This window comes from Peromyscus californicus, unplaced genomic scaffold, assembly GCF_007827085.1.
Source record: "Peromyscus californicus insignis strain IS unplaced genomic scaffold, ASM782708v3 Scaffold_16__1_contigs__length_79575227, whole genome shotgun sequence".
Lineage (NCBI taxonomy): Eukaryota > Metazoa > Chordata > Mammalia > Rodentia > Cricetidae > Peromyscus > Peromyscus californicus.
This window is the reverse complement of record NW_026294458.1, coordinates 20,303,014-20,329,628: the sequence shown is the minus strand read 5'-3', so window position 1 is coordinate 20,329,628 and position 26,615 is coordinate 20,303,014. Positions and strand designations below refer to the sequence as shown.

Here is a 26,615-nt window from a genome sequence, read left to right as displayed (position 1 = left end):
AATAAATAAAAAGAAAGAGCAACAGAAAGATGGCAACATAGCATGATCAAGTAGAGCTCATCTCTGGAAACCAAGGTAGAATTCACTAGATAAATTAAAGAGAAAACAATCTCAACTGTAAAGGAAAACATGAGAAATACTTAGGAACATGAATAAATCTCTAAAAGTATTGTTCTAAGTGAAAGGAGCCAGAAAATAGAATCATATCTTGTGTTGGTTATTCCTACAGTCTCCAGGAAAGGTATTTTTTCACAGCAGCCCTCAGCTCAGTGGGGTCCAGGAGTGGAGGTAGAGGTTGACTGACAAGGGGCATCAGGGAATTTTGATGGGAAGTAGAAATGTTCTGTAGCTTTTTATTAAAAGCTAAATAATATTTGCATTTGTCAAAACTCATTAAACTCTGTGCCTTAAAAGAGTGAGGTCTGTGTATGTAAACTATAATTCAATGGACCTCATTTGACAAAGCAGGATGAATCAGGTGATAAAATGGATAAAGACTGCAATTGCAACCATGCTGGTCTTTGCTGGGATCCTTCCTGTGTCTCGGGACAGTTTGAAGTTAGAGAGTTGTGTCTCTTACCTCTTTTCTCCGTGTTTCTTCTTTCTAGTTGAAGAAGGGAAAATGGACAGCAAAAGGAACCAGAAGGAAGGATGGGATCATATGGCTGTGTTGTAAGTTCCCTTCCCTAGAGGTAGCTCTTCTCTGGCTTTCTCACTGGCTTTGTTTCTTTGAAAATTGTATTTGGAGAGTTTGTTTTTATTTTGTTTTTGGATTCCTGGAGATCAAATCCAAGACTTCATAAAAACTAGACAAATGATCTACCCTTGATCTGCATTTATGTTCTAAGAGAAATTTTTTTTTCTTTTAATTAAGGTGTATTAATCATACAAAGTAATTGCTTTTGTTGTGACATTTGCATGTGTGAATATAATACATTTTGATTATACCATTTTCATTTTGTATCTCTCCTCCTCTCTCACTGATCCCTTTCCCCTTCCTTAAGAGATCCACTTCTACTATCATGTAATTTTTCTACTCTCTACATGTAGAAAGGAAATAGATAAGACATGTCTGAGTCTGGCTTTTTTTTACTTACTGTCATGGTTGGTTATCCATTCCACTCACTCTCCTGCAACAATATAACAAATATAACAATATAATAAATAATGCTCCATGATGTGTCCATACCACTTTGTGCTTATCCATCATCCAATGATTCCATTATTGCCTATTGTAAATAATACCGCATTTAATATGCCTTTGTTTTTTTTTAATGAAAGATCATAGCTGACTGTGTCTACCTAGATTCTTCAGTTTGGGGGTCCCTATAATCAGTAACATAGTCCTTTAGGACTAGTGGTGTTTGTCTTTTAGTGGATTGCTTATTGACTATCTCTTCTTATATGTGCACAATGCTCAAATTGCATTATTATTCATAGTCTTCGTTTTCTCAGTTTGAACATGCCTCCTCTTTACTGCCAGAATCCCAACTAATAAAAATAACAATCGACAATTTCTGACCCCATCATATTCAAGCTATGAGGACTTGGACTATGCTTTTAAAAGATGTGCTGTGTTTGTTTGCTGTTACTTGTGAATAATACCTCCTTGACAAGGCTGTTATCTGAATGAAATAAGGATCAGCTCACTGAAAAATCTTTCAATAATGTTTTCTCTTTCTTGTCTTAATCTTCCCCATCTATCACTGGATGCCTGTTTTCTTCATCTTTATACATCTTTGCATGTTCCCTCTCTCCTCTCTTTAGCAAGATAATGTAAAGCACAAAAGCAAGTCCCACAGAAATGTGCAACATACAGAAGCCTGTACAAATGACTTAAATGTACCATGGCTGTGTTCCTGGAATAAACTGTTGCTATTTTTTTCTGCTGCAGAACAGTTAAGTCAAGTTTTTGAATTAGGTCAACACAATCCACAAATAGGCTAGAATCTTTGGACTGTGTAACAAGGACAGATCTGGAATAAATCAGCTGTAGATATCACTTGTCAGAAAGCTGAGGCGGGTGGGACATCATAGATCCTGGCTGTGGCAGCATCATGATGCATCCATTAAAACTATATTGAGAATTTTCCATCATGTGAATTCAAGCTTAACAAATTGTTTTATATTAATGTCTAAACAAGGTTCCACAACTAGGCTGTATTTTTATATTGACTTGTGAACCACTGCTGCCGACTACTCAGATTTCAGGCTTGTTGAGACATATGTTGTCCCTGGAAGCCCTTCATAAAAACGAAGCATTTTACTGTCCCACCAGTTCAGTGTGCTCTGGTCAGTTCGCCTGTGTAACTCCAAATTAACCATGCAATAGTTCCCATGCTAGTGAATAGTATTTTAAATGGCTTGTAAGCAAAACCAAAAAGAACAAATTTATTTCTATTGGAGAAAAATATAATCTGGTTTAGATTCTGTTTGGTGGCTTTTGAAATAGACAGAATGCAAGCATGGGCAAAGGACAGGATGTGAAAATAAAATCTGCATTTGTTATCCGGTTCAGACAGGGTCCTTAGCTATGTGTCCTCATTAAGTCAGTGACTCTTCTGACCCTTAGATGCTGTATCTGATAAATGGAGGCCCACAGTGAATCACACAAGCCCATGATGATCTAATAACATAGCATGCACCTATAAACCCAATCATTTGTTTTTAACAATGTCCATGTGCAGGAAAATGTGATTTTCAGAAGATGAAGCTGAAGCAAACCTTTAGAAAGAACAAGGAAAGTTTTGGTTGAAATGAAATTAAAATAAAAGAGAACAAGAGCAAGATAAGGGTGTCTATACCGCTGCATTTACAGCCACATGTCATGGTGTGGTATTCATAGGTTTGTTAGTGACACGTTTTCTAGTGTAGCCATGTCAATTAAGAAGTGCATGTCTGCTTCACTGACACATCACAGTGCACCTGAGGCTCAAATTACCCATCATTTTTGTAAAAGGTCAATTATATAAGGGTCCCAAAGTACACCAAAAAATCAGATTGTATCTGATTAAAATCTTTTAAAATGTTGCTGTGAAATGCCCTGGTGACTTTTACAAATCTTTGTGTATTTAATTTCCGAAATACAAATTTTACTATTCAAAGCTGGACTAAAACCTCTGATAGAGATGATGCGTCTGAAGCCGAACAAGAAGCTAAGTGTGTACTTAAGTTTTCCATAGTTAAGCTACTCAAATGTCACAATCAAAGCAATAGATAGAACAAATGTGGAAAGGAAATGAGGAGAAGGAGAGGGGGAGAGGGGGAGTGGGGGGGTTGGAGAGAAGGGAGGGATCAAGGAGGAGGTTGGGTAAAAGAGGAGAGGGGGAGGGAGGAAGGGAAGGGAGGAGGGGGGAGGGAGGGGGAGAGAGAGAGAGAGAGAGAGAGAGAGAGAGAGAGAGAGAGAGAGAGAGAGAGAGAGAGAGAGAGAGAGAATGTGTGTGCTAGGGAAATGTTCCATGGAAAATCTGTAGAACTGATGTAAGAAAAAGCAGCGGCAGGGGTTGGAGCAAGTGAAGTAGAACTGAGACTATAAAAACACGGAAAGAAACTCACCATCAGGGCTAAGTTTGGGATAAACTGCAGACAGGACTCTAAAGTTAGGAGTTCCGCAGACTTCTCACAAGGTAAGCTAAATGTGAAAACTGATAAAAAAAAAAAATCTCCAGTTTAGGTTTCTCTTTTAACTATTGCATTTATTTTCACATCCCTGTCAAGCTATTTCTTGCATGCCTTGATTCTGCTAAAATTAGAAGTGATTTCTGATAAATTTTCCTCTCTAAGATGAGTAGTAGAAAACCCAGCATATTTTGTAAAACAAATTAGGTGGAGATAATTGTTAGACCCTTACATTGATCTGCATTTAGTCTTTTTTGTTTTGCTTTTGCTTCTGTTTTGTTTTCATTTCAAAACCAATGAAAAAGAACTCAGGAGAAATGCTCATGGTTTTATTTCTCTTTCATCAATATGTTCAGTATCAAGAAATGTTTTAATGTACAAGTGGTCACATTTTAATAATTTGGATAGATGAGGAGGTTTTCCTTTCATCTGTATTTCTAGCAAAAATACAGCTTAAGAACAATCCTAAAGAAATCAAATTCTTTACCTGTAAATCCTGAAGCATCCTGTTTTTCTTACTAGAAAAATTAAATATAATAATAGCAACAAAGTTACAGTAGACTTATACAAATATTATTATTCAGTGTTTGAAATGTTCTTATACTGACTGAATTGTGTTAACAGTCTAATATATATTTTTGTGCTCTCTTTGAGAGCACATGAAAAATTATGCCTCAGATTTTGATCTCTAATGTAAAACATAAGTACATATTCAATAAATTGAGCTCTAACAGTTAGAAAAATACTCTTCCTCTGACTCATATGAGTAGTTTATATAGGTGTGGGGATAAACTGTTATTTTTTTAGAGATATGATGACTATGTTTCTGGTACATCCTTCTAGAGATAGATTATGACAATTTAAATGTCCATACAGTTACTGAATTAACAAAGTCATCTATAATGCTCTACCCCCAAATCAGCAGTGCATTCTGTACTCTGCCTTTACTTTGGTACAATTCTACAAACTCTTGAGGAACTCTCTCCAAGAAGAGTGTCTGCAGAGATTTCCAGTCTCCCCTGCAACTTAATTGCCCTATAGGATTGAAGTTCAGCATTTACTCCCTCCTTTTTACTTCACTAGGTTTCAAAGGATTGTTATAAAATGAATTATGAGCAGCAGAGGAAAAGCCATCTTTGTGTGACTAGATATAGGAGCCTCTGGGATATGATTTATTTTTATTTCTTGTTCAAATATTCTCAATGATTTTGGTATTTGTTGAATCAACTTAGATGAATTGGGTTTGTCTCAAAAGAAAATAAATCAAAAGTGTCATTCTCGTTCTGTTCCATTTTTTTTTCTATAAACTTCAGGTAAGCCTTGAGCATAAACTAGGACATGGCGATATTTTGTTATTGAACAGACAAAATAAATACAAGTCGCAAGAACATGGGATGACAGGAAGACCAGGGAGCTCCTTTACTAGTCACTTGGCCCACATTAGAGATTAAACGTCAGTACCACAAAATCTTGAGGCTAATCTTGAGGCATGATGTAATTTAACTCCTGCTGACATTTCACCTACTGTGCCTACACACCCTTAGTCAATTCTTACTTTGACTTATTGGTGCAGCCAAAGGAACACAAACCTTAGATTCTGGACACTGGACTTCTAACACCAGTCCCACCCAACAATTCTCTGAAGCATTCCAGCTTTCTGGGGCTTTCCAGAGTAAAAATGAAGTCTGTAGAGATGCCGTGAGGGAGTAGGCGTCCCCTCCTCACCCTGGGCCACCCTGTAAGGAGAACACACTTAAGCTGGACAGTTGCTTCCATGTAAGTCAGTCTTCAGATGATACACCCCCCCCCATCCCCCGCTCCAAATAAATCCAGGGATGCACTCCAGAGCAGTGATGGACATTGCCTGGCAGCAGCTGCTCATTCCTTTGAACTGGTTTTTGCTCAGTATTGCCCTTTCTTCCTCCCAGATATCCCATGAACACAAGCCTTAGAGCCAAGAAGCCCTTCCCTCCACCAACACCGGCCTGTCTTCCCTTCCCTCCTCCACCAACAGTGCCCTGCCTTCCCTTCCCCTGCTCACACAGGCACTCTTATATCCACTCCGACCAAGCTCATTTCGTTCTCTCCAAGCCACACTTTCCTAGCCATTGATCACTAATTCAAGGCCTTCTAATATTTCCCTCTCCTTTTTCTAGAATTCCATATTCCTATGAAACTTAAGGCCCTGACTACATGAAAATTCTGCTTTAAAAAACATACAATATTAAAAATTCGCTTTGATTAATATGGTTGGAGCTGGACGAATAATTATGCTTTGTGTGCAAATGAGGTTTCTTCCCTTTGTATTCTGCCCAGGAGGGTATTATCTAGAACTGGATGCTAATAATTTCATGGAAATAGTACAGCTGAAAGTAAAAAATAGTGCATCAGGTGTTGCAGTGACTGCTACTTGGAAATAGTAACTCTGATTTCACTCTTCCTTTTTAATTTAATATATTTTTAATCAAAATATAATTATATCATTTCCTTTCTTTCTTTCCTTCCCCCAGCTAATCCCCTACACCCCCAGCCTTCTTCTTAAATTGATGACCTAGTTTTCTTAGATTATTACCATTGCATATATATAAATAGACACATAAATATAAATATAATCTGCTGAGTTCATTATTGTTGTTTGTGTGCATATGATTCTAGGGCTGCCTACCATGTATTGGCTAACCAATTAGCAAGCTCATTCAAGGGAAAGGCTAATTCTCTGTCTTTCAGCACTTGATATTATTTTCATTATTGCATTTTCATTTCTGCTACTACACCATGTTTCTGTGGGCAGAGCAAGTAGGCAGCATGGGTTGGGCAGGTGTCCATTTCTAGATCCTTCATTCCTAACATACAAATATGATTAATGAATGCACCCTGTTTGCTAAGTAGCATAAAATTCATATTTATTCTTTTTATGTACACTTTAGAGAGTATTTTTATTGATTATATTGGCTAATTTTATGTCACTTAAAGGTAAGATTAATATTAAATGTTATATAGGTAGAGGAAGGACACAGAATGGAGTAGTAATAGACTACTTCATCCTGAAGCTTACATGTCTGATATTTAACTTTACTTATCCAACTTTTTCTGCTATATTTCTGACACATCAAACCCACATGTTAATGTGCAACTCCCTCAACTTTTTCTCTATCCACGATGTCAAAGGTTCTATTTTGTTCCATTGGTGAGTATCAGAATTAAACACATTAAATTCCTTAGAAGATTCAGCTATAATCACAGGTTAAAGGTCTTTTTCTGATTGTAAGTAGCATTGTTTTACATCAATGTTTAGCTATCCAGAGGTCTAACTATCAAGTTAGGATTTAATACGATGTCTTAAGCTAGGTAAAGGGGTGATTATTGGGGATTATGGTGTGCTTTATAGGGATGAGAATGTGGAGTGGTAACAAATGTGACTGGACTCTAACATGGATTCAATCAAACTTTATTGTTAGTGCAAAAAGTTGTCTGTCTTTTCCCGTAACCTAACTCAGTTTATTGATATGAGTTATCATTATTCATATCATCTCAACGTGGTTATTAATATCTACTGTGCATTCATGCTTCCCTACCAACAGCTATGGCTGCTTTATTAAATGCATACTGTTGACTGCCGGGCATTTTGCAATGTGCAAACATGGACTGGTCAACACAACACAGCTCCTGCCCTCGAGAACCTCACAAACACAGCCAAACTTTTTGTTGGTGTTGTTAATAGAATCATTCTTTAGAGTGGTATTGTAAGCTTCTGCTTTCTTCATTTCTTTAAAAAGATTACGACTGAGAAGTTTTTTTTTTTTATTTCAGAGGCATTTAATACAAGTTTTATTGTTCCCAAATTGGAAACTAACAGTAGATGAAAATTGTGTCCAATTAAAGAAAATCAGTTGATACCTACATACTAGCAAATTACCATTCTTTCCAAATTGTAGCACTCCGGGGAAGTCATTTTAAAATGCTTCCATAAAGACCTCCCTGTAGTTGAAATTTGTTTTGGAGATGGAAAAATGTTTTACTATTATACAACTAGGTTACACTTGAAAGCATGAAACTGTCTGAAGATGGGGGCTGCTGCTCTGGCCCTTTCTCTTCTGGCTTCTCTGCTCTGGAAAAGTCCTCTTTCCAACTGAACAATGAGGGTAAGAGAGAATACATCCTGATGTTTTAATTTTCAAATATGCATTTCAAATTATTCATTTGCAGTCTCAATTTGAACGTTTCAGAACCACATCTACAACATGAAGTAAAAGGTGTGTCGCAGCATCGCAGAACCAACTATCTGGTGTTGGTGAACTTATTGTTGGGTTTTACTTTTAAATTATCTATTAATTCATTAGCAAGTTTTTGGAATAATATTATATAAAAAGTACATGTACACTTTAGGGTAGAGGGGTTATTTGGGGCAGATTCAAATGCCTCAAAATTTCTAATAGAAACCCTCTTAATTATTGGAGCAAATAAGCCACTATCCACTAAGGTTGATTTCTGAGGGAATTCTATTGTTTTATTTTTACAGACTATTTCCTAAATATAGGGGGTTATCCAGTCAACACTTCAAAAGAGACATGGATTTAAAAATTTGCCTCTGAAAAGAAATGAAGCATCATACTCTCCTTTCCTCTTTAAAGCCTGTAAGGCTGTAACTGTAATGCCAATCAAATGACTCCTCATACTGTTCTTTCCTCTCAGAACCCAGGAAAGCAGCTGTCACTTTAATGCCATGGAACCTGGAACTCATTCCAGCTATTTTTGTGTTAAAGCTGTGAGTGGATGAATCGAGAGATTTATCTGTGATCCAAAAGGAGAAAAATAAATAAATTCACAAATAAACATTTTTTTTTGTTTCTATGTTTGCTGAAATAATGTTTCATGCATTCCAGGTTGAAAGTACAGGCGCAAACCACCATGGCCAGTATATGTTGTGCTGAGCATTGAGCATAGGACTTCATGTACGCTAGGCAAGCTCCTCACAAACTGAGCTACATCCACAGCTCCACATTTTGAAATAAATAGATATAGTACATGTCATCAACCCTTCCTTACATTTAAAATTACTACATCGTATTGAGTCTTGCACCTGGTAGAACGTCCATCTTAAAGGATAACATTTTTTTTCTAAACTTAAAATGCATTTTAAGAACAGAATCTCATTGGCTGGGCATAGCTCAGTGGTAGAATGAATCCCAGTCCTACATCAGGTTCTAGGTTCTATCTTCAGCCTTCTAAAATTAATTAATTAATGATTCACAGTATAATTAATGTCTTGAAGTCACATTTGGAGGATCTTTTCAGCTAGAAATACTTAAAATCACAAGGAAGAGTATATACCATAGCCAGCACTCTTGTACATTCCCAGGTGCTGTAAGGACCAGTGCAATGTATCCTTAGTTACACCAACACTGTCAGCAGTGTTTGTCCTTATACACACACACACACACACACACACACACACACACACACACACACACACACACACACAAAGCCATTCTCACTCAGTGGCTTCAGAAAAGAGAGAGGAAACAACATCAGAGGTCAGTTAGTCAACCCCATTTCCCTGATACAGAGAGGGAAAGATTTGCCCAAAACCACATTGTTAGGTAGCAGCAGGACCACAATGAGCCTGATGTTCATGACTCCAGCATCCCCTCTTACTGTTTGGATGAGCCCTGGATTTTGTGTTAATCACTGTCCCCGTTAGGCTCACTTTCTGAATGAAGAGCCGCTGTCACTCTGCTCTCTCCTGCTCCTGGATTGCTCTCTACTAGCAAGAAGGCCCACATGACTGTGGCATGGCAGAGAAGAAAGGAGGAAGACAAAAATGTTACTGTGACTTTCGGGTTTCGTTAGGGTGGTGCTCACTCACATTTTACCTGAGGAGTGTCTGCAATTCCAGATGAAGAAAACTATTAGCAGTTGAGTTGGAAGGCACAACTGGCCGCCACATGGGGTCAGAGCTAGTGTTTATTGGCAAAATGTTAAGCTTCGTAAATGCTTGTCATCTGTCACAGTGGAAAGAGGTTAAGAAAAGGTGTAAACTGAACCAGTTAATAAATCCTTTATCTTTAACTGATTTTATTCAATTTTTTTGATTCATTCTTTGTTGAGAGTGGATAGATTCTGGCTTAAATGTTTCCAATCTAGTTTTTAGATATAATTAAAAATTTCTAGATGCAGTGGGTAGTGGTGGTGCATACCTTTAATCCTAGCATTCGGGAGGCAGAAGCGGGTGGATCTCTGTGTTCAAGGCCAGCCTGGTCTACAGAGTGCGTTTCAGGACAAGACAGCAAGGACTAAACAGAGAAACCGTGTCTCAAAAAAAAAAAAAAATTTCCAGATGGTACTAAAATTCACCCACAAAATTAGTACATTTGTGAATTTCTAATGTTGGGCCCACTCTCCGAAAGTTAGTTGATTATTACAAAGTTTGAAACTGAAGAGAACTTTAATCACCCAAAGAGTTGACTTTAACACTGGCCTTGAAACGCTGATATTTTAAGAGTCTTATTAGTCCAAAAGTGCATCAGCTCCGCCATCAGCTCCCTTGGCTTCCCCTTTTACCACTCTACTTTACAGAACACTCCATCACAACAAGTCAGTATAATAACATAAAGACAGTGGACTGGCCCCTCCCCTTCCCCCCATTGCCCTTCTTTTTGCTCCCTACCCTGCAACTTTTGCTGATTCCTTTGTTGAATGACTCATAAAGTGGAAACACCTTTCTTCACACTCCGTTGTCTCTTAATGGGTTCGAACAAAATTAAGACAAGTTTGGCACTGCCGGACTTCCACTCTTCATTGTGTTTTAAAGAATGAATAATATGTATTGTTTCTCTACTGTGGATGACAACACTTAATATCTCTCCACATGGATCTATGCATGCTCTACTACTCCAGCCTTGGGTTGGAAGGTCCTTTCCAGATATAAGATGTCACATGTGGAAAGTCTAAAACTCAGCTTCAGATATTTCAAAAAGTGAAATTTTTATTTATCTGGATGTATTAAATAGTCCAATTACAATATATAACATAAAACATGGAGTATATACTATAATAATTTTTATTACAATAAATAGTATGTAGGAGTACTAAAATATAGTATATAAAATGGAATAGCCCTATTGCTTGCAAATAAAATACCTACAAAATCTTTGAAGGATAATCCCAAGCCCTCTGTCTGTTTTGGAATTCTTTATTACTCCAAGGAATATAACTCAAAAGCTACTCAGTTAAAATTAGGAAGCTAGCATGTTTTACACCCGTAATCCTGGCACATGGGAGGCTCAAGCAGAAGAATTTTGAGTCCAAGTCTACCCTTGGCTACATGTCTTTAAAGAAAAGAAAGAAAATTTAATGTGTTAGATTTTGTTTTTAATGTGCAAACACTTCTGCTTTGGTGAATTCATATAGTCCAAGAATGTTCTTTAAGGGTTCCTTCTGTGATTTCGAGAGCACTTGGGTCCTAGGAGATTTTTAAATCATGGGCTATATTTATTCACTATCAACAAAATAGAGAAATAAGGCTAAACCTGGTCTTTTCCTGTCCTCCCTATAATTTCCTCTGTTTCTAATTTTGTAGCAATTGAGTTTCAATGAGTTAATCAAATGTCTCTTGTTTGGCAGGTGCCAGAGTGCTTGTTTATATTAGTGTACAAAGTGCTATATTTAGAAACTCAGCTTGTTGGTTTATTGGGTACAAGCGTGGCTTTAAGACATTGAATACATGTATTTAAACTCAGCGTTTATTTTTACACCTCCCTATCCAAATGATCAGGATGTGGTCATCTGTTAGAGGATACATTAAAACTGTTTTTTCTATATACACCCAAGCTCCAAAATACATGTGTCAGAAGTCATCATCAATGTTACCAATGCCATCATTCTGTTACATTTACAAGCCTGTGGGCATGAAGGGAACTTTGGTTAGTAAGACGTTTGTAAAAATAGTTAAAGAAAATCCACATGGAAAGACTTGTAAAACAGGGCAATTTGGCACTTGGAAAAACTATTTTTAGCATAATAAAAATGAAGGAAGGTGAACATCACAATTGTAATTTACCTTTGATTAAATGAGAGTGTTACTTTAAAAAGTAGATATATAAGAAATATGAGATTATTTTTTAAATACAGCTATGCTTTTAAAATGTCTTCCTGTGTATAGATGAATGTAAAAGAAACATCAGCAAAATCAGTAGAAAAAATATGGACAAAGAATGCCTGGTTTCCTAAAGGAAAAGCTAACACAGTTTTGGTCGGTATTTTAATCAAATGATCACTACTATCTTCTCTCAAAATATCTGTTTTCTATATTTGAAAATATAATCTTATTTATCATTTTCCAACACTCACTGAAAACCTCAACTCAACACAAACTTAGCAGAGAACACAAAAATTACTGCTTCTTTTCAAGAGATAGTAGAATACAGACAAGAAGCTAGTGACTGATATTAGTAACAAGACTCTAAAACAGAGTAATTACTGTCATAACGAACAAATAGTTTAAGCTACATTTTATTACATTTGATAAAACAAATGTTGTAGATATGGTGGAGATATTTTTCTCCGTTTTAAAACCTCAACCAACACATATAATAGAGATGTTACTCTGCCTATGCAAAATTGCTATACATGTTGTAGCATACGACACAAATTACTAAGATCTACAGTCAAGTTTTACAGCAATAATAAAGAAGTATAAAGTTGGGGGACACATCAACACATATGCAAGTACTAAAGATACTTTGAATAATGCCACATAGGTGTTCCTCCATGTGCAAAAAATAAACAGTGCATGAGATAAGGCATTATGAGTGAATCAGCTCCATCCTCCTGGAACTCTTGGTGGGGGAATTACTTCTCACCTCATACATATGAAAACTGAAGCTCAAGAGAGTTAAATAATCACTGTCCAAGGTCACAGCAATAATAAAGCAAAGTGAGACTCAAAACCAATTCTTCAAAATTCAAAGTCACTTTCTCTTTGTGCCAGAGTGTGTTCTGAGAGATAGTTTATAAGGAAATTAACATCCAAGCCTGTCATCTTCCCTCAATGGGCAATGCCTCTTTCTTCACTATGCACTATTTTAAGATGGTCATGCAAAACCCACAGGAAACAAACTTAAGGGAATCAGGGATGAGTCATAATTATCAGCATAGTGCTTTTAATGTAAAAGCTCTGAAATTTGTAAATGATGTTGTCATGCTTACTCTTCAGAATTAATAAAGATAGTATAGCCTTGTGTGTTGCTTTCTGAAAAAATGATTTCCTTATGTTTCTTCCAAATCTTATTCATTTTTCCCTTCTCTTTCCACCTTCTCAGAGGCAACCATAATTAAGAAATCAAGAATCAAGTTCTATTGAGATACACACACACACACACACACACACACACACTGTATTGAACATACTGTGTGTGTGTGTGTGTGTGTGTGTGTGTGTGTGTGTGTGTGTGTATGAGAGAGAGATCCTAATATATGGAATTGCTTTGTATATTTACAAATTTTTTAGAGAGTTTTATGACATGTATATATTTTACACTTCCATATCTACCCAAAAGAATTTCTTTGAAATCCACATCCAGAGATAAACACTAAAGTCGTCTGTTTTAATAGTAAATATGAATCTAAGTAATTTACTCTAAGCCCATAGTTTGAATGTCTGAGTTAATCCAGTCATCTTCTCTTGGATACAGTACATGAACTGATTCTAAATGTTTGCTAATAAAACTAGTGAGGTGATGAACTTTCCAAGAGCTGTGTCCTCACAAGCTTGTAGAAGTTTCTCAAGGTTATACACCGAGAAGTGAGATAAAGGTACAGCTGTTGGAACACGACTGTTTCCATCCTTGCTTTCATGCCCAGGTTTCCTCAAACAGCTGTATCCAGTTCCCACTTCACCAAGACTTTCTGCAATTTTGTTTCCAAATACTTCTCTAAAATTATTTCTTGTTAATGTGATGTGTATAAAATGCTATAGTATTTGTTCTGTGGGGTATTTATTTCCTATTGTCTTGTTTCTTGTCTGTGAAATAGCCATTCATGACTTAGGCCCATTTTTGTTTACTTGAGTGTCTGGTTTTTATATGTTACTTATCAGACTTAATTATATGCTCCTGTTAGTAGCTTTTTTTCTTATTTGTACATATTGAAAATGTCTCTCATGTTACAATTTGTCTCTTGATTTTGTTATGTTGATTTTGTTGAATTGCACCGTACAGAATTTTTTAATTTTTAGAATATTAAATTTTGACACTTTAAATAGCATATTCACATTTTGAATCATGCTTAAGGAATCCTCATAAAACACAAGAATATAAAGATATGACCTAATTAAATGTGTGGTGTTTTCAAATTTCTTAATTTAAATGCTTTCCGGTTTTCATATTTTGGTTCAGAGACCCAATGCTTTATTCTCTCCCATTTGTCAATACGAAGTTGCAATCTCTCTACTATCCCCAAAATAAAGCTATCTGATATTGATTTCTCAGATATTTGGTTAGCTTTAATTAAATTATTATTATAGTATTATAAATACAATGTATGTTTTCATGGAAACGAACCCTTTAGAGACTTCATTACAGGAGATTGACAGAATTTATTAGGCATTATTTAGGTTGGTAGACATGCATTGCAGCACGTAGACGTGAATGGCTTCACTTCTAACAAGCTTCTTTCTCCTTAGCTTCTGTTTTCTGCCTTTATATTTCTAATTAATTAATATCAGCCCCGATGTGTCTGAGCCTAGATGCTGGACTGGAGATTGACAAGTGCACACTTCATCCTGGCTGTGATTGTGATGATGTGGAGCTCAGGAAAGGCGTTCTCCGTGGACATAGCAACAGAGGTAATGGAAATCCACTTAGGATGTCACATGCAAGCGCAAAGGAGATGGCTCAACTGTAAGACTCTAGCCAAGTAAGCATGAGGACCTGAATTCAGATCCCCAGCACCCATAGGCAAGCTGGCTGAAACAACAGGCCCTCATGCTTCCGATGTTGGGAATATGAAGACAGAACTTCTGGGGCTTAAGCTAGCCAGGCTAGCCTGATCAGTGAGCTCCAGATTCAGCTAGAGCTCCATCTTAAAAAAATAAGGTAAAGAAAAATACTTGATGCCACACACACACACACACACACACACACACACACACACACACACACACTTGAGGACTCACACAGGCATGCATGGCCATATTTATGTTTTAACAGACATAAGCTGTTTTTTACTTCAGCCAGAAGATGCAGCAAACAAAGAAATGTCTTCAGAACACAAAATCAAAAAGATAAACATTTTTCTGTTACCTTACTCTCATTGCCAATGATATTCAAGGTTACAAACTTTAAATACATAAATGAGGATAACTATTGAGTTCAGAGAATTCAGATCATGTGACTTAATTAGATATTTTCAAAAGTTTGAGATAGTAAGATCTGTATTCCTCAAACAATAAAAAACATTAAAAATTAATTTATTATCATTACAAACATGTTTTAATGTTATCATTACATTAACATGAGATGTTAATACGTAAAATGTGAAGTTGGTGGCATGCAAATTTTACGTAGTTTTGGCCAAACCATTCATTACAATAGGAAACAAAACTCTAGTTTATGTTGTACTAGTTGGAAAAATAAAAACTCTTTTCAGATGTCTTTATTCCCATTTGTCAGAATACGGCATTTTGTTCTCCCAAGGAGAAGCTTTTCCCATGCTGTGCAGATTGTGACCACTGGCTTCTGACAGTAGCAGAGGCAGCTGGCCAGGGGGTAGTAGTAACTGACCCTCGTGTTCCAACATCCCTGCAGGTCACAGCTGCTAGGGTATTTTCCTTAAGGTGGCAAGTGTTACAGCCCCAGTGCATCCCAAAGATGTCCAGAATCCCCAGCCCTTGACTAGTGGTACAATTCCTGGTTCTGAAGTGCCTGAGTGAGATCTTTGGTCTTTAAGGCCTGCAAAATGTCACTGGTGTGATTCCAGTGACTCCAGTTTTACTTTTCTGGCTGCTTAGAGTTCTCTGTCCTTCAGCCTTAGTTCCCTGATCTTTCTCATGTTCTCTCTACTTCTGCCATTTGTTTTGTGTCTGCCTTGGATGCTCTCCGGTTGGAGAACTTTCCAGCCGTCTGTTTGCTGTGGCTGTTGTCACAGCTGCCACTGCAAAGAAGGTAGCTGCCATGGCTTTGTGCCTCTGCTACCACTCTCTCTGCTGCCAGAGCCTGTCTTTTCTCTTGCTGGAATTGTCAGCTGCTTCTGAAGCTCTACCTTGCCTGTATAACAGCAAAATCAGGCAGGAAACGCCACTGGAGAGAAGAAGCTTTGCATTGAGCCTTATGTTGCTATGGGTCGACGAGGAGACACTACAGGAGTGTGCCTATTGGCTAGCTTATCAAATGAGCTCAGTGCCCTGAGCTACCGGCTTGTACAGCCAGAAACACAGACCATTTATAGCAAATCTTCATGCAAATGAAGGCATGTTTACACTAATCATGGCATTACTAGTTTTATACCAACCGCAACAGTCCTTCTGCTAGGCCACTTCTCTGGCCTGAATAGAAATAATTGCAGGGAAATTTCAGCCCAGCTTCTGATCATCATCATTATCAAGCAGCTCCCACGGTCATACAGCTTCTTCCAATCACCTCTGCAGCATCAGTGGTTAAGTACTCGCCTAGGGGTAGTCTAGCTGGCCTTTTGACTGACAAACAATCCTTTTTTTTTTTTTTTCAAGGCAACCAAGGTAAAGTTTGTCAGTTGTCACTTAAGGAGTTGAGTCTCTCTTTGACCCTATTATTTTGGATAACTCACGGGAAAATAAACATCATAAAAGGTATCTACAATAAGAAATTATTACAATTAATATCAATTTTAAGTGTTAGGAGCATGCTAATGATGCTCAAAACTTAGAACAGAAGTTATGTTCCTTGACAATAAAGGAGTCTGGGGTTTAACAGGAGCAGTTTCTAAAATTCTGTTACTAGGCTTCGGACGGGGGAAAAAAAGACTTTCCACCCTGAACACTCATCCATTATGACTTGCATGAGGTACAAAGAAAATGTGCCTGTAACAGTATTATTATTGGGGAAACTCTTCACATTGCTTATACTTTTTAATAAATCATGTAGACTGAGCTATTAATTTCCTTGGGCACAGAAGCAGGATTTTAATTATTTTTGCATCCCTTTAACTTAATGCAGAAGGTGGAACACAGTGGAATGTTAGTGGCTTACCTAGATAACAGATAGATCATGGAAGTAAAATAGCATGACATTAAGTTTTTTGCTTTCAGAAAAATCAAGTTCAGTTTTTTTTTGTTGTGAGAAAAATACTGGGATAGGCATTGAATACAAGAAATAAAAGCTTAGGCCATGGCTCTCAAGTTACTTATACCTAATAATATAAATTTGTTATAACAGATTTTATTTAAAGCAAAATGTGATGAGTGCAATGATGAAAATAGGTATAGGGAGAGCTCCATGGTGGATAGGGAAGATGCTGCTGATGTTTCTGGGGCTAAATCTGAAAGACTAATCAGTAAATACGTCAAATTTTAGAAGGAAGCCTGAGGGTTGTTTTCTTCTCTTCTCTTGGGTGTATTCCATTTCTGTATGTTCCAGGCCCCCAAATTCTAGCTTTCTTTCTAAAACATAACCCTGAGGAATCATAAAATGAGCAATGGGCATGTCATCTAGTGTTACAAAATGCTTAATGCCATTTTGTACCTACTTGTTTATCATAGTCTTAAGTGAATGAGCTCACTTTTCTCTGCCCTGTAGGCCTCTGAGTTTGGAGCAGCAGGCTTGCAGTCACCACCCACAGGCAGGGAAGAGAAATCAGCCACCGACCTGGCAGCTAAGCTCCTGCTTCTCGATGAGCTGGTGTCCTTGGAGAACGAAGTATTTGAGACCAAGAAGAAGAGGAGCTTCCCTGGCTTTGGGTCACCCCTGGACAGACTCTCAGCTGGGTCTGTAGAGCACAAAGGGAAACAGAGGTAGGTGGACAAGGAAAATTAGCCCACTGCCTGGTTCTTTCATTCTAGGATATGCAACAGGATTCCACTCTTAAAACATCGTGGAAAACTTGAATGTGAACAGACACAGAGTGTGCTGGCCAACTTGTGGGTTAAATGATGATGATTGGAGAGGAAAATGCTTTGGAAGTATCAAGATTGTGGTAGTGGGCTGGAATACCTTCCTAAGGAAGATCTTCTTGCATATAGATTTAAAAAAATTAGTTACTTTAAGGCATTATTGCTTGTGTAAGGGGCAATGCTTATATGGTGGGCTACTCCAGTCACTTGAGAGTGATATCTAAAAGACATAGCCAGAGCAGGGTTTTCAGGTTATTCTTAATACAGGGCTTCATAAAATGTGAATGAATTAATCTACTACAGCAAGAAGCAGCAAAAAACGCTCACAATTTGGTACAGAACACATGTAATTAAATCAAATTTCTTCTCTTTTCTGACCATGGGTCTTATACAAAATTCTCCGTAATTCTCAGTTTATTTCTCTCTAAAATGGATATAAGTACTAACACTAACTAATCAGATGACATAATCAAATGGGAGTGTTTTGTAAGCTACTAATCATTATAGTGGAATTACAATATATTCCTTGATGTCTTCCCTTAATTAATGATTAATAAATCATTAAATTACTCTCAGTATGATTAAACCATCATTCTACATACAATTCATTTTCTATGCTCATTATCTGTTCCTCTTGCTGTGTATTTCCCATTAGAGTGGTTTAAGAGTCCCCTTACACCACATCTAATAGTGACCTTCCATGTTTTCACAGTCTTATAAGTCTTATTTTTATATTACATAAATATTTCCCCCTCACTAAGGTATCTCTGATTCTCACTTAAGTTATTTGTTTTTCATATTGGTTCTTCCTCTATTCTTTCTTCATTTCATTCTCTGTACCATTCCCAGCATTTTATCACCAAATTGCCCTCTTTTTCTTTTACTGGATGATGGTCATCTACACAAAAACATTTGTATGAACATTACCCATTGCTTAGAGCATGAAGATAAACTGCTCAGCAAATCCTGCAAAGGATTTCTGGAATAGCACCTCATTTTTTTTTTTTTTCATCATCTACATATCCCTTTCCATGGACTGCTTGGTTTACTCAGTTTCAGGACTTGCTCTCTGTTTGCTGATTCCATGATTTTGTTGATGATAAGGATGTAGAAAGCAATGTCTCTCTGTCCTGAGAGATTCTTGAAGCTCTAGTACAATGAAACCATACATTAGAGATTGAAGTTAATCTAACCGCAACTTGAAAACCAATCTCTTACCTGTTTTGAAATTTATAGACTCTAATATGGACAAATGTAAATTTAGTTACTTTTAGAATCTAAGTATGATGTCATAATCTAATGGGAAGGAGAAGGAAAATCTCTCTCTCTCTCTCTCTCTCTCTCTCTCTCTCTCTCTCTCTCTCTCTCTCTCACACACACACACACACACACACACACACACACACACACACACACATGTACTCACAAAAGCACACACACGTATGCACAGTACAAAGTATGGCTATCACCATAGACCAACTTTATGAGCCAATGAGTTTATTGAGATTACTTATAGAAACGTGGGTGAAAGGTTACTTACAGGAGCATAAATGTGTCAAGGACAGTTGTATCACCAAAGCCCACCCCAGAATGAAAGATAGCACAGAAAATCTGGGAACTTGGAACACACTGCACAGCCTACAGGTAGCTGGACAGATTAGAGAGTGTCCTTCTCAGGTTCCTCATTGTCCTGAGCTTCTTCCAAGTAGCTGGGCTTGTCTCTGCTTGGCTGCTCTGTGAGTCATCTAGGCCGCTTGTCTACCTCAGTGTGTCTTTACTACTTATATACTCTAAAGTAAAGAGGGACCTAGTAAATCTGGTCAGTTTCAGGGACTTCTGATGCTATTTTGAGTTGCTTACCTCATGTCTAGAGAAGCTTTCCTGAGGATGGGATGTTTTCAGTCTCAGATGACCAAAACAACCAGAGATATTATCATAAGAATTATTCACAGCACTAAGTTGGAGTGGTTGTTTTGAGGAAGACAGGATTATATTATAGTATATAGCATGACATTATTTAAAAAGCATAATTAGCAACCATTCAGAGGTAATGATGATAGCAGATAAAATTCCTAATGAAATTTTATTATTTTATGATTGTTAAATTGGAATAAAAGTATATTACAAGGAGATGCTCAGTGACCTGAAAAGGAAAAAAACAAGAAGTTTAAGTATTATATTTAATGTCTTCTGTCTTTAATAATAATAGATAATAACTTAAAAGAGAAAAACACAAAGCTATATAAAAACAGTACAAAAAGCACCATAAAATTAAAATTGATAACTTTCCATAATATGAAACCTCATAACCACAACTGCTAAAATATAATCCAAATCAATCATATCCATCAATGTAAATGGAGATAATATGTCTATTCAGACTTGAGTGTCTTCAGGGAATTAGGATATGGCGTATGGCAGAGCAAGCACCTGGCATATGAGACCCTGTGCCATTCTCGAAAACTGAAAATAAAGTGATAAAATATCAGCCTTCTCAGGTGGAGTGATAAAGGAAATCCCAGTCCTGCTTTGTATTCAAAGAATACAGTTAGAAGTAAGACAATTTAGAAGTGCCAACAAATGGAACAAATACAAATTATACAATAAAAAAAATTAAGAACTGGAAAGATTGTTCAGTCATTAGGAACACATGCTGCTCTTTCAGAAGACCTGGGTTTGATTCCCAGCACCTACACAGTAACACTAGTTCCTTCAGTTCTGCTGCCCTCTTCTGCCCTCCGCAGGCACCAGGCACTCACGTGACACACAGGCACATATACAGGCAAAACACCCATTCACAAAACATATTAACTAATTATAATGAAAAATATTCAACAGTATTCACATAGGAGGAAACATAGGAAATACTCAGAAGTAGAAAATTAATGAGTAAACCACTAAATTATGCTATCTAAATATTTAAAATATTTATTTAACATATAATTTTAAATGTTATAGCTAGTTCATGAACTGAAGTAAATGAAATCGTGTGTTTCAGTTAATAATACAGTTACTACAGAAAGAAGGTTTTGGCCGAGTAACAGCAAGAAATAATTTTACCACACACCTCTGGAAAAATAGATGACAAAAAATTACCTAAAAGTGAGGTCAGTGGTAAGAGAGTACGTCCAGATGCAAAGAGTCGTGGGTTTGCTACCTAGCATGAAGAAAAATAATGAAAGAAAATAAACGTAAAACTTTCTTCAGAAACTATATTATGGGCAGAAATATTGATATTTCTATCATAACAGTACTGATCACATATTATGGGGCAGAGCAAATAAACATTTATTTAATCATCTAGTTCTGTTGTTCCTGATGCTAACAAGAACTGAGGGTTCAGCAGAAGGAAAAACATGAGATAAAGTCGTGAGGTGAATCGGTCAAACAACATTTTACCCCCAGATATCATGATTTCAAAGAGTTTATGAAATATTTTTATTAATCTGAAATGTAAAAACTTTTGACTCAATTTGTGGATATTGAAAATTCCTCAAAAAACAGAACAAAACCAAAAAAAAAAAAACCCACCAAACCTCAGCAATCTTTAGCAAGTAGGCTGAGTGCCCAGAGCACTCAATGTCATTTCTCACTAAGTGGGACACGTGAGGGTCCTCAGAGAGAGAAGTACGGCACTGGCTTCAAGGTCTTAACATACCTGATACAGGAGTGCTTCCTTGTACGAAAGCCTTGGTGAGCGATTCAGGAACACACTTGGAGACATCCCTGCTGTGTAATAATCTGAGCTGCAGCTGAAACACATGCTACACACCATTAAACATTTAAGTCCATGAATGAAGAATGGTGTTTTAGACTGCTCCCTTCAAAGACCATTTTCCAGCTCACAAAATGAAAACTTGTAAATGAAGAGAGCATTAAGACTGTCTTTCTGACATGACCTTGACCACTAATAGATGTGAAATTTTCTGTTTATACTCTAATATCTGAAACAATTAAGAAATGATGGATTGATAGATGAGGAAGAAAGCTTCATTTATGGAATTATTGCGGTTAATAAATGAAAATGGAATAGTAGTGCACCTACAATCTGAAACACTAATGCTATGCTGGATCTAGACAATGTCACCAGCTACTGCTGTCACTACAGAAGACAAGGTCATCATGTGTCCCCTGGTGAGAAAACCTATCAGTACCTGTAAGATAGCATTACTGAAGAACAGAAAAAAGAAAGAGAAACAAAAATCCATTTTGTCTTTAGCTAGATATCAATTTTCAGCCAACATGAAGTCGGAAGTCCTTCAGAGACACATAGGGAAGGAAGCAAGCACAAAATCCAGACTGTTGAAAACTGAAAAACAAATAGTTTAGATTATCAACAAACAAATTACAAGGATTTATGCAGGAAAAAATGATGGACAGAAAGGAGATAGTATCAATTAAAATAGACTTGAGAGACTCGTGGACTATTTCAGTGCCTGTGGGTGTTCCTGATTTGACAATGACATTGTTTAAAGTTGAAATCTATAAGAAGCAATATGAGTGAGAAAAGGGGCTATGTAATGATACCAAGTTGTTATTAGGAAAATGATGGCATGATAGAAAATGACACGGCTCAAATATTTAGACATGAAATTATATGTGCCCCTTGAATTGTGATTGGTCCTTTCTTTATAAATCCAGAATACATTGGAAATTCTATCAGTTTAAAACTCATTTAATACACCCAACCTACTGAACTGAGTGATACAGTATCTGTAGACTATAGGTTGTTTGGCTAACTGGAACTCTGAAGAATCATAGATTATCAGCTCAGGAAAAGACCAAAATTCAAAGTGCAATTTCTATGAAATCTTCACGGCTTTCTTGCCATCATAAAACCAAAACCTGAAAGTTAAAATATTAAAGGTAAAAATCCATCCATATTTATTTGAAATTTGCTTGAAAATAACACAGTTGTAGGGACAAACAGGATGAAGCAAGACAAGGGGTTCACTGTACTATTTTATCTTGTCAAGTGTCTTTAAGACTATTTAATAGTATACCACATTTTTTTTAATTGAACAATAAAACAAATAGTAAATTAGACCTGGCCTATGATGATCTGAGGAAATGACTGAATAAGTCTAAAAGATATGGAGAATAGAATGAGAAATAGTAACATATAATCCAATGTACCAAGAATTTTATGGGGACAAAAGAGTAAAAATAATATTTGAAGATACATTTTCTGGAAGTTTGTCAAAAATAGTAAAAAAAAATATGAATTCTCAAATAGAGCAACAACAATAAATTTTGACAGAAATAGGTAGCAAATTTTTTGACAGACTATCTGAATTAAGAACATTATTTTTCATGATAGTGCATGCTTGTAACCCCCTCATTTGCCAGACTAAAGGGGACTGTGAATTCAAGAAAAAAAAAGCCACAGGAACAGAAAGAAATAAATGAGGAACAAACATTGTTCTTACTCTCTTGGGGAAAAAAGAAAACAGCATAAGAGGTGACTCAAAGCTTTGGGGCAAGTTCTTGAGAGGGCAACATGGTACAGTACAGGCTCAACATGGTAGTAAGAACAGGGAGAGTAAAAAGTCACAGGAGGAGAAGGGCTGTCACACACAGGCAGGCTGTATGTCACAGCCATTCATACTGCTGACCTCAGGCTCAGCACTGCAAAGCCTGCATAACGTCAGTGAGTATTCCTCGAGCCAGGTTGTGGAAGAAGCATCCAGTGTTATATATATATATATTTAATTAATTTAATTGTACATATCAGCATCCAGTGTTTTCTAAAGTGAAAAAGGATTCTCAGAGAAGTGATTACCTTTCAAAGCTAAAACCCCCTTTCATGGGCTCACTTTCACCTCCCACTATTTCCAGAAGCTTGGCTGCGCTAAGAAGAAGGAGGCATATGTTCACACAGTGGCTGACGATCATGTTTGAGGAATTTGAGATTTGTTCTAACTTAAAGTATTCAATGTTTCGTATTTAATTTGGCAGTTGATACTTTATTCATTAGAATTCCATATCAAGGGCATTCCCTTTGAGGTTTTTCTGCATCATTTGCTCTCATAGGAAGGTCACAGGAATTCTTGTTCTTACTCGTCAGTCGAATACAATAAGTGGTTTGTATACCAGACAGCAATACATTAGGTAGAAAACTAAGGGAGAGATACATTTCTATAAGCCTGGAGTCTGAAAGGATTTTTTTTTTTACTCAAACTCAAGGTTTTCTATGTGTGACAAAGTTCAGAGCACTTAATAATTGAAGTAAATGCCATGTTTCAGTTACGGGCTAACAAAATTGAGAAAGGCCTTCTTATCCACATTTGTAGATTGGGTTTATATGAGTGCATCTCTCTGGTTTGAGAGAACAGAGTCATTTGTATATAATACACATTATTTACACCCAGAGTACAATATTTAGAAATAATTGTATGCCTTTGAAAGGTCTACAGAGAGATTAAGTCAGAAGGACGGAGGAATGAACAGCTAAGCAATGAGAGATAAACAGAGCAGGGTAGGAAGTAAAGAGAAATAGATTTGCTGCTATTTGATATGTTTTTCTTATGAATATGACACCAAACTTACTTTTAGGTGCTTGGGAAAATTACTTTAAGTTTAAAGGCCAATTCAACTATGCTTTGAATTTAAATATTTTCCACCTATTTAGCACATTTATTTAATGTCTGAAGTTAATGCACGTCTGCTCCATTTTTTTTTAATAAAAAGAAACAGGCACGATCACATCCCAAGTAAATAAAATAACCCTTTAATAGAACTTATATAGATGACTGTCCTGGGATTTTTCTGAAGAATGGCTCACACATTATTGAATACACCATTGCAAATAGCAGTTATACCACTCTGTATTTGAACATTTTTGCAAGTATTATGCATATTATCCTATTCATATTTTGAGGTCAGAAAAGCAAATAATATTATTGTGCCCTCTGTCTTCCAGCAAAAAAAATAGGTGACCCTTCAGAAATGGAAAAATTTGAAGAGGCTATTTCACCAGAAGACTATAAAAAACTCTAAATATAGGTAGATAATAGTGGATGCACAACAGCCCAAGGTCCTGGCCTAAGGACACACTGAAAGAGATTTCTGCAAATCAGAACAAGGTTAGAATGTTAGAGTTCGCTGGGTTTCATTCAAGAGCATACCTCACCAAAAATGTTCACAAGAGAATTTGAGGACAGGTTAAAAATAATCCCAAGATCTCTCCTGTTCTTCCTCTCTTCTCTCTATCCAAGGCCACCTATTTCTTGACTCAACAGAAAACCAAAAAACACAGGGACATTTATGTAATCCAAAAAGTTCAGTCTCCCAGGGCTGAACGTTAAAATAGAAAAGATAAACAACCAAGTCTAGAGAGACGATGAAAAATCCATAATTCACTTAACACACACCCTACAGATCTAGATCGGGAAACATTTTTCTCTAGAACAATATTCTTATAAATTTGAGACAGAAGAACTCCACAGAAAGGAAAACATATGCCTTTCCAAAGCAACCTGGGAAGATGTTTCTCCATCCCTCAATTGACATCAAAAGTGACTATGATGAATCAGTCATGTGTACATAATAGGCATGTTTCTTTTTCTTTTCATTTCTTTTTCTTTTCATTTCTGTCAAAGTCACTGATTAAAATATCCATCTATGCTCCCTCGTCTAGCCTTCAGTTTTATAAAAACTTTCCTTTACCCCTCTTCAGCCCGTGTAAGCAGGAGAGTTGAACTAGGAACTGGCTATGATCAGTTACTTTTATCCAGTCCCTCTGCACCACTTCCCCTCCATCACTTCCCCTGGCCTTTTCTCTCCTCCAGCTGAGCAGTCAAGCATTATTAACAGGCACTATCAAAATCTGGCTTTTCAACACTTGGGGCTTCTTAAATCCCCATCACAGGGGCTGTTTCTGCTGGCCATCACATATCACCCACTGGAATTGTCACAAGCAGCCTTGCCCCAAGCATTGCTTTCCCTCTGGAAAGTCAGGTCATCAGGTATACTCTTCATCTTCATCCTATCTTCCTGGCTTGTCCGTTTGGCAGCACCACCAGTATTCTTCAGAGTTAGCTTCTCCATCACAGATGGCAGAGAGCCCTCAGGAATGCCCCCATCATACTTAACCTAAGCCAACCACATGCTCTATACTATTGATTTTGATCACTGAGTCAAGTTGTTCCATGTGCAGTCCCCTCCTCACCACATGGAGACAGATCTCACAGTTCCTTGCTCTTTGGGAGACACCTTTCCATCTGGGCTACCATCAGGCTGTCTTGAGGGTTTTCTCAAAAGCCTTCTCCTCTTGGACGATAGAAGGGAAGCAATGCTTTTCTCCAGTAACTTGCCCCCAAGAAATTTCTCCTGATGCATTCAACAATACTCCTTTTGGGGTTGAAGATTGGAAACAATCAGTTGTAGCAGCATCCTTGTAAATATTGTGTACATCTATGACCTCACTCGAGAATGCAAGAGGAAATATTTGCTACCTATTCTGTTTTCAGGTTTCCCTTAGTTTGGGGAGGGTGGTCAAAACCAAATACTAAAATAAAGAATGTCATTCTAAGATGCTGGCTTATGACAATAAAAGGAGGGAGATGTGAGGATACTCACTTTCTTGAATGATTTTCAGACAGATAAAATTATATCCCTGACATTACCTAGTTATAAATTATACATCATCATTTAGCTTCAAATCCAATACATTCCACTTAAAACTATCTCCTACCCAGAAATTAAAACTCTGTGAATAATGTGCTTATCAAAGGCCGGGAATAATGAAGTTAATTTTGAATTATATACATCAAGTAAATTCTCAGCATTCCATACCAATGAAAATAGGTCTCTTGCCCTGCACCAGTTGGAGGTCCAGGCTAAAGTGGAAAAGAGTGGTGTCAGATTCAATTTACTGATATGATTGTCCTTCTCAATGGCAGTCCCAAGGTGA

The 26,615-nt window shown here is 37.0% G+C and overlaps 1 protein-coding gene across 1 annotated transcript in view; it reads left to right on the top strand.

Moving 5' to 3' along the window:
• Nucleotides 1–3,401: 3,401 nt before the first annotated feature.
• Nucleotides 3,402–26,615, top strand: part of Ostn (osteocrin) — a 38,212-nt gene continuing 14,998 nt past the window's right edge. The window contains exons 1-3 of the mRNA XM_052739751.1: nt 3,402–3,626; nt 14,363–14,461; nt 17,388–17,602. Coding sequence (XP_052595711.1) covers nt 14,363–14,461; nt 17,388–17,602 — 314 coding nt within the window. The 5' untranslated portion in view covers nt 3,402–3,626. The remainder of the gene's footprint in view (nt 3,627–14,362; nt 14,462–17,387; nt 17,603–26,615) is intronic.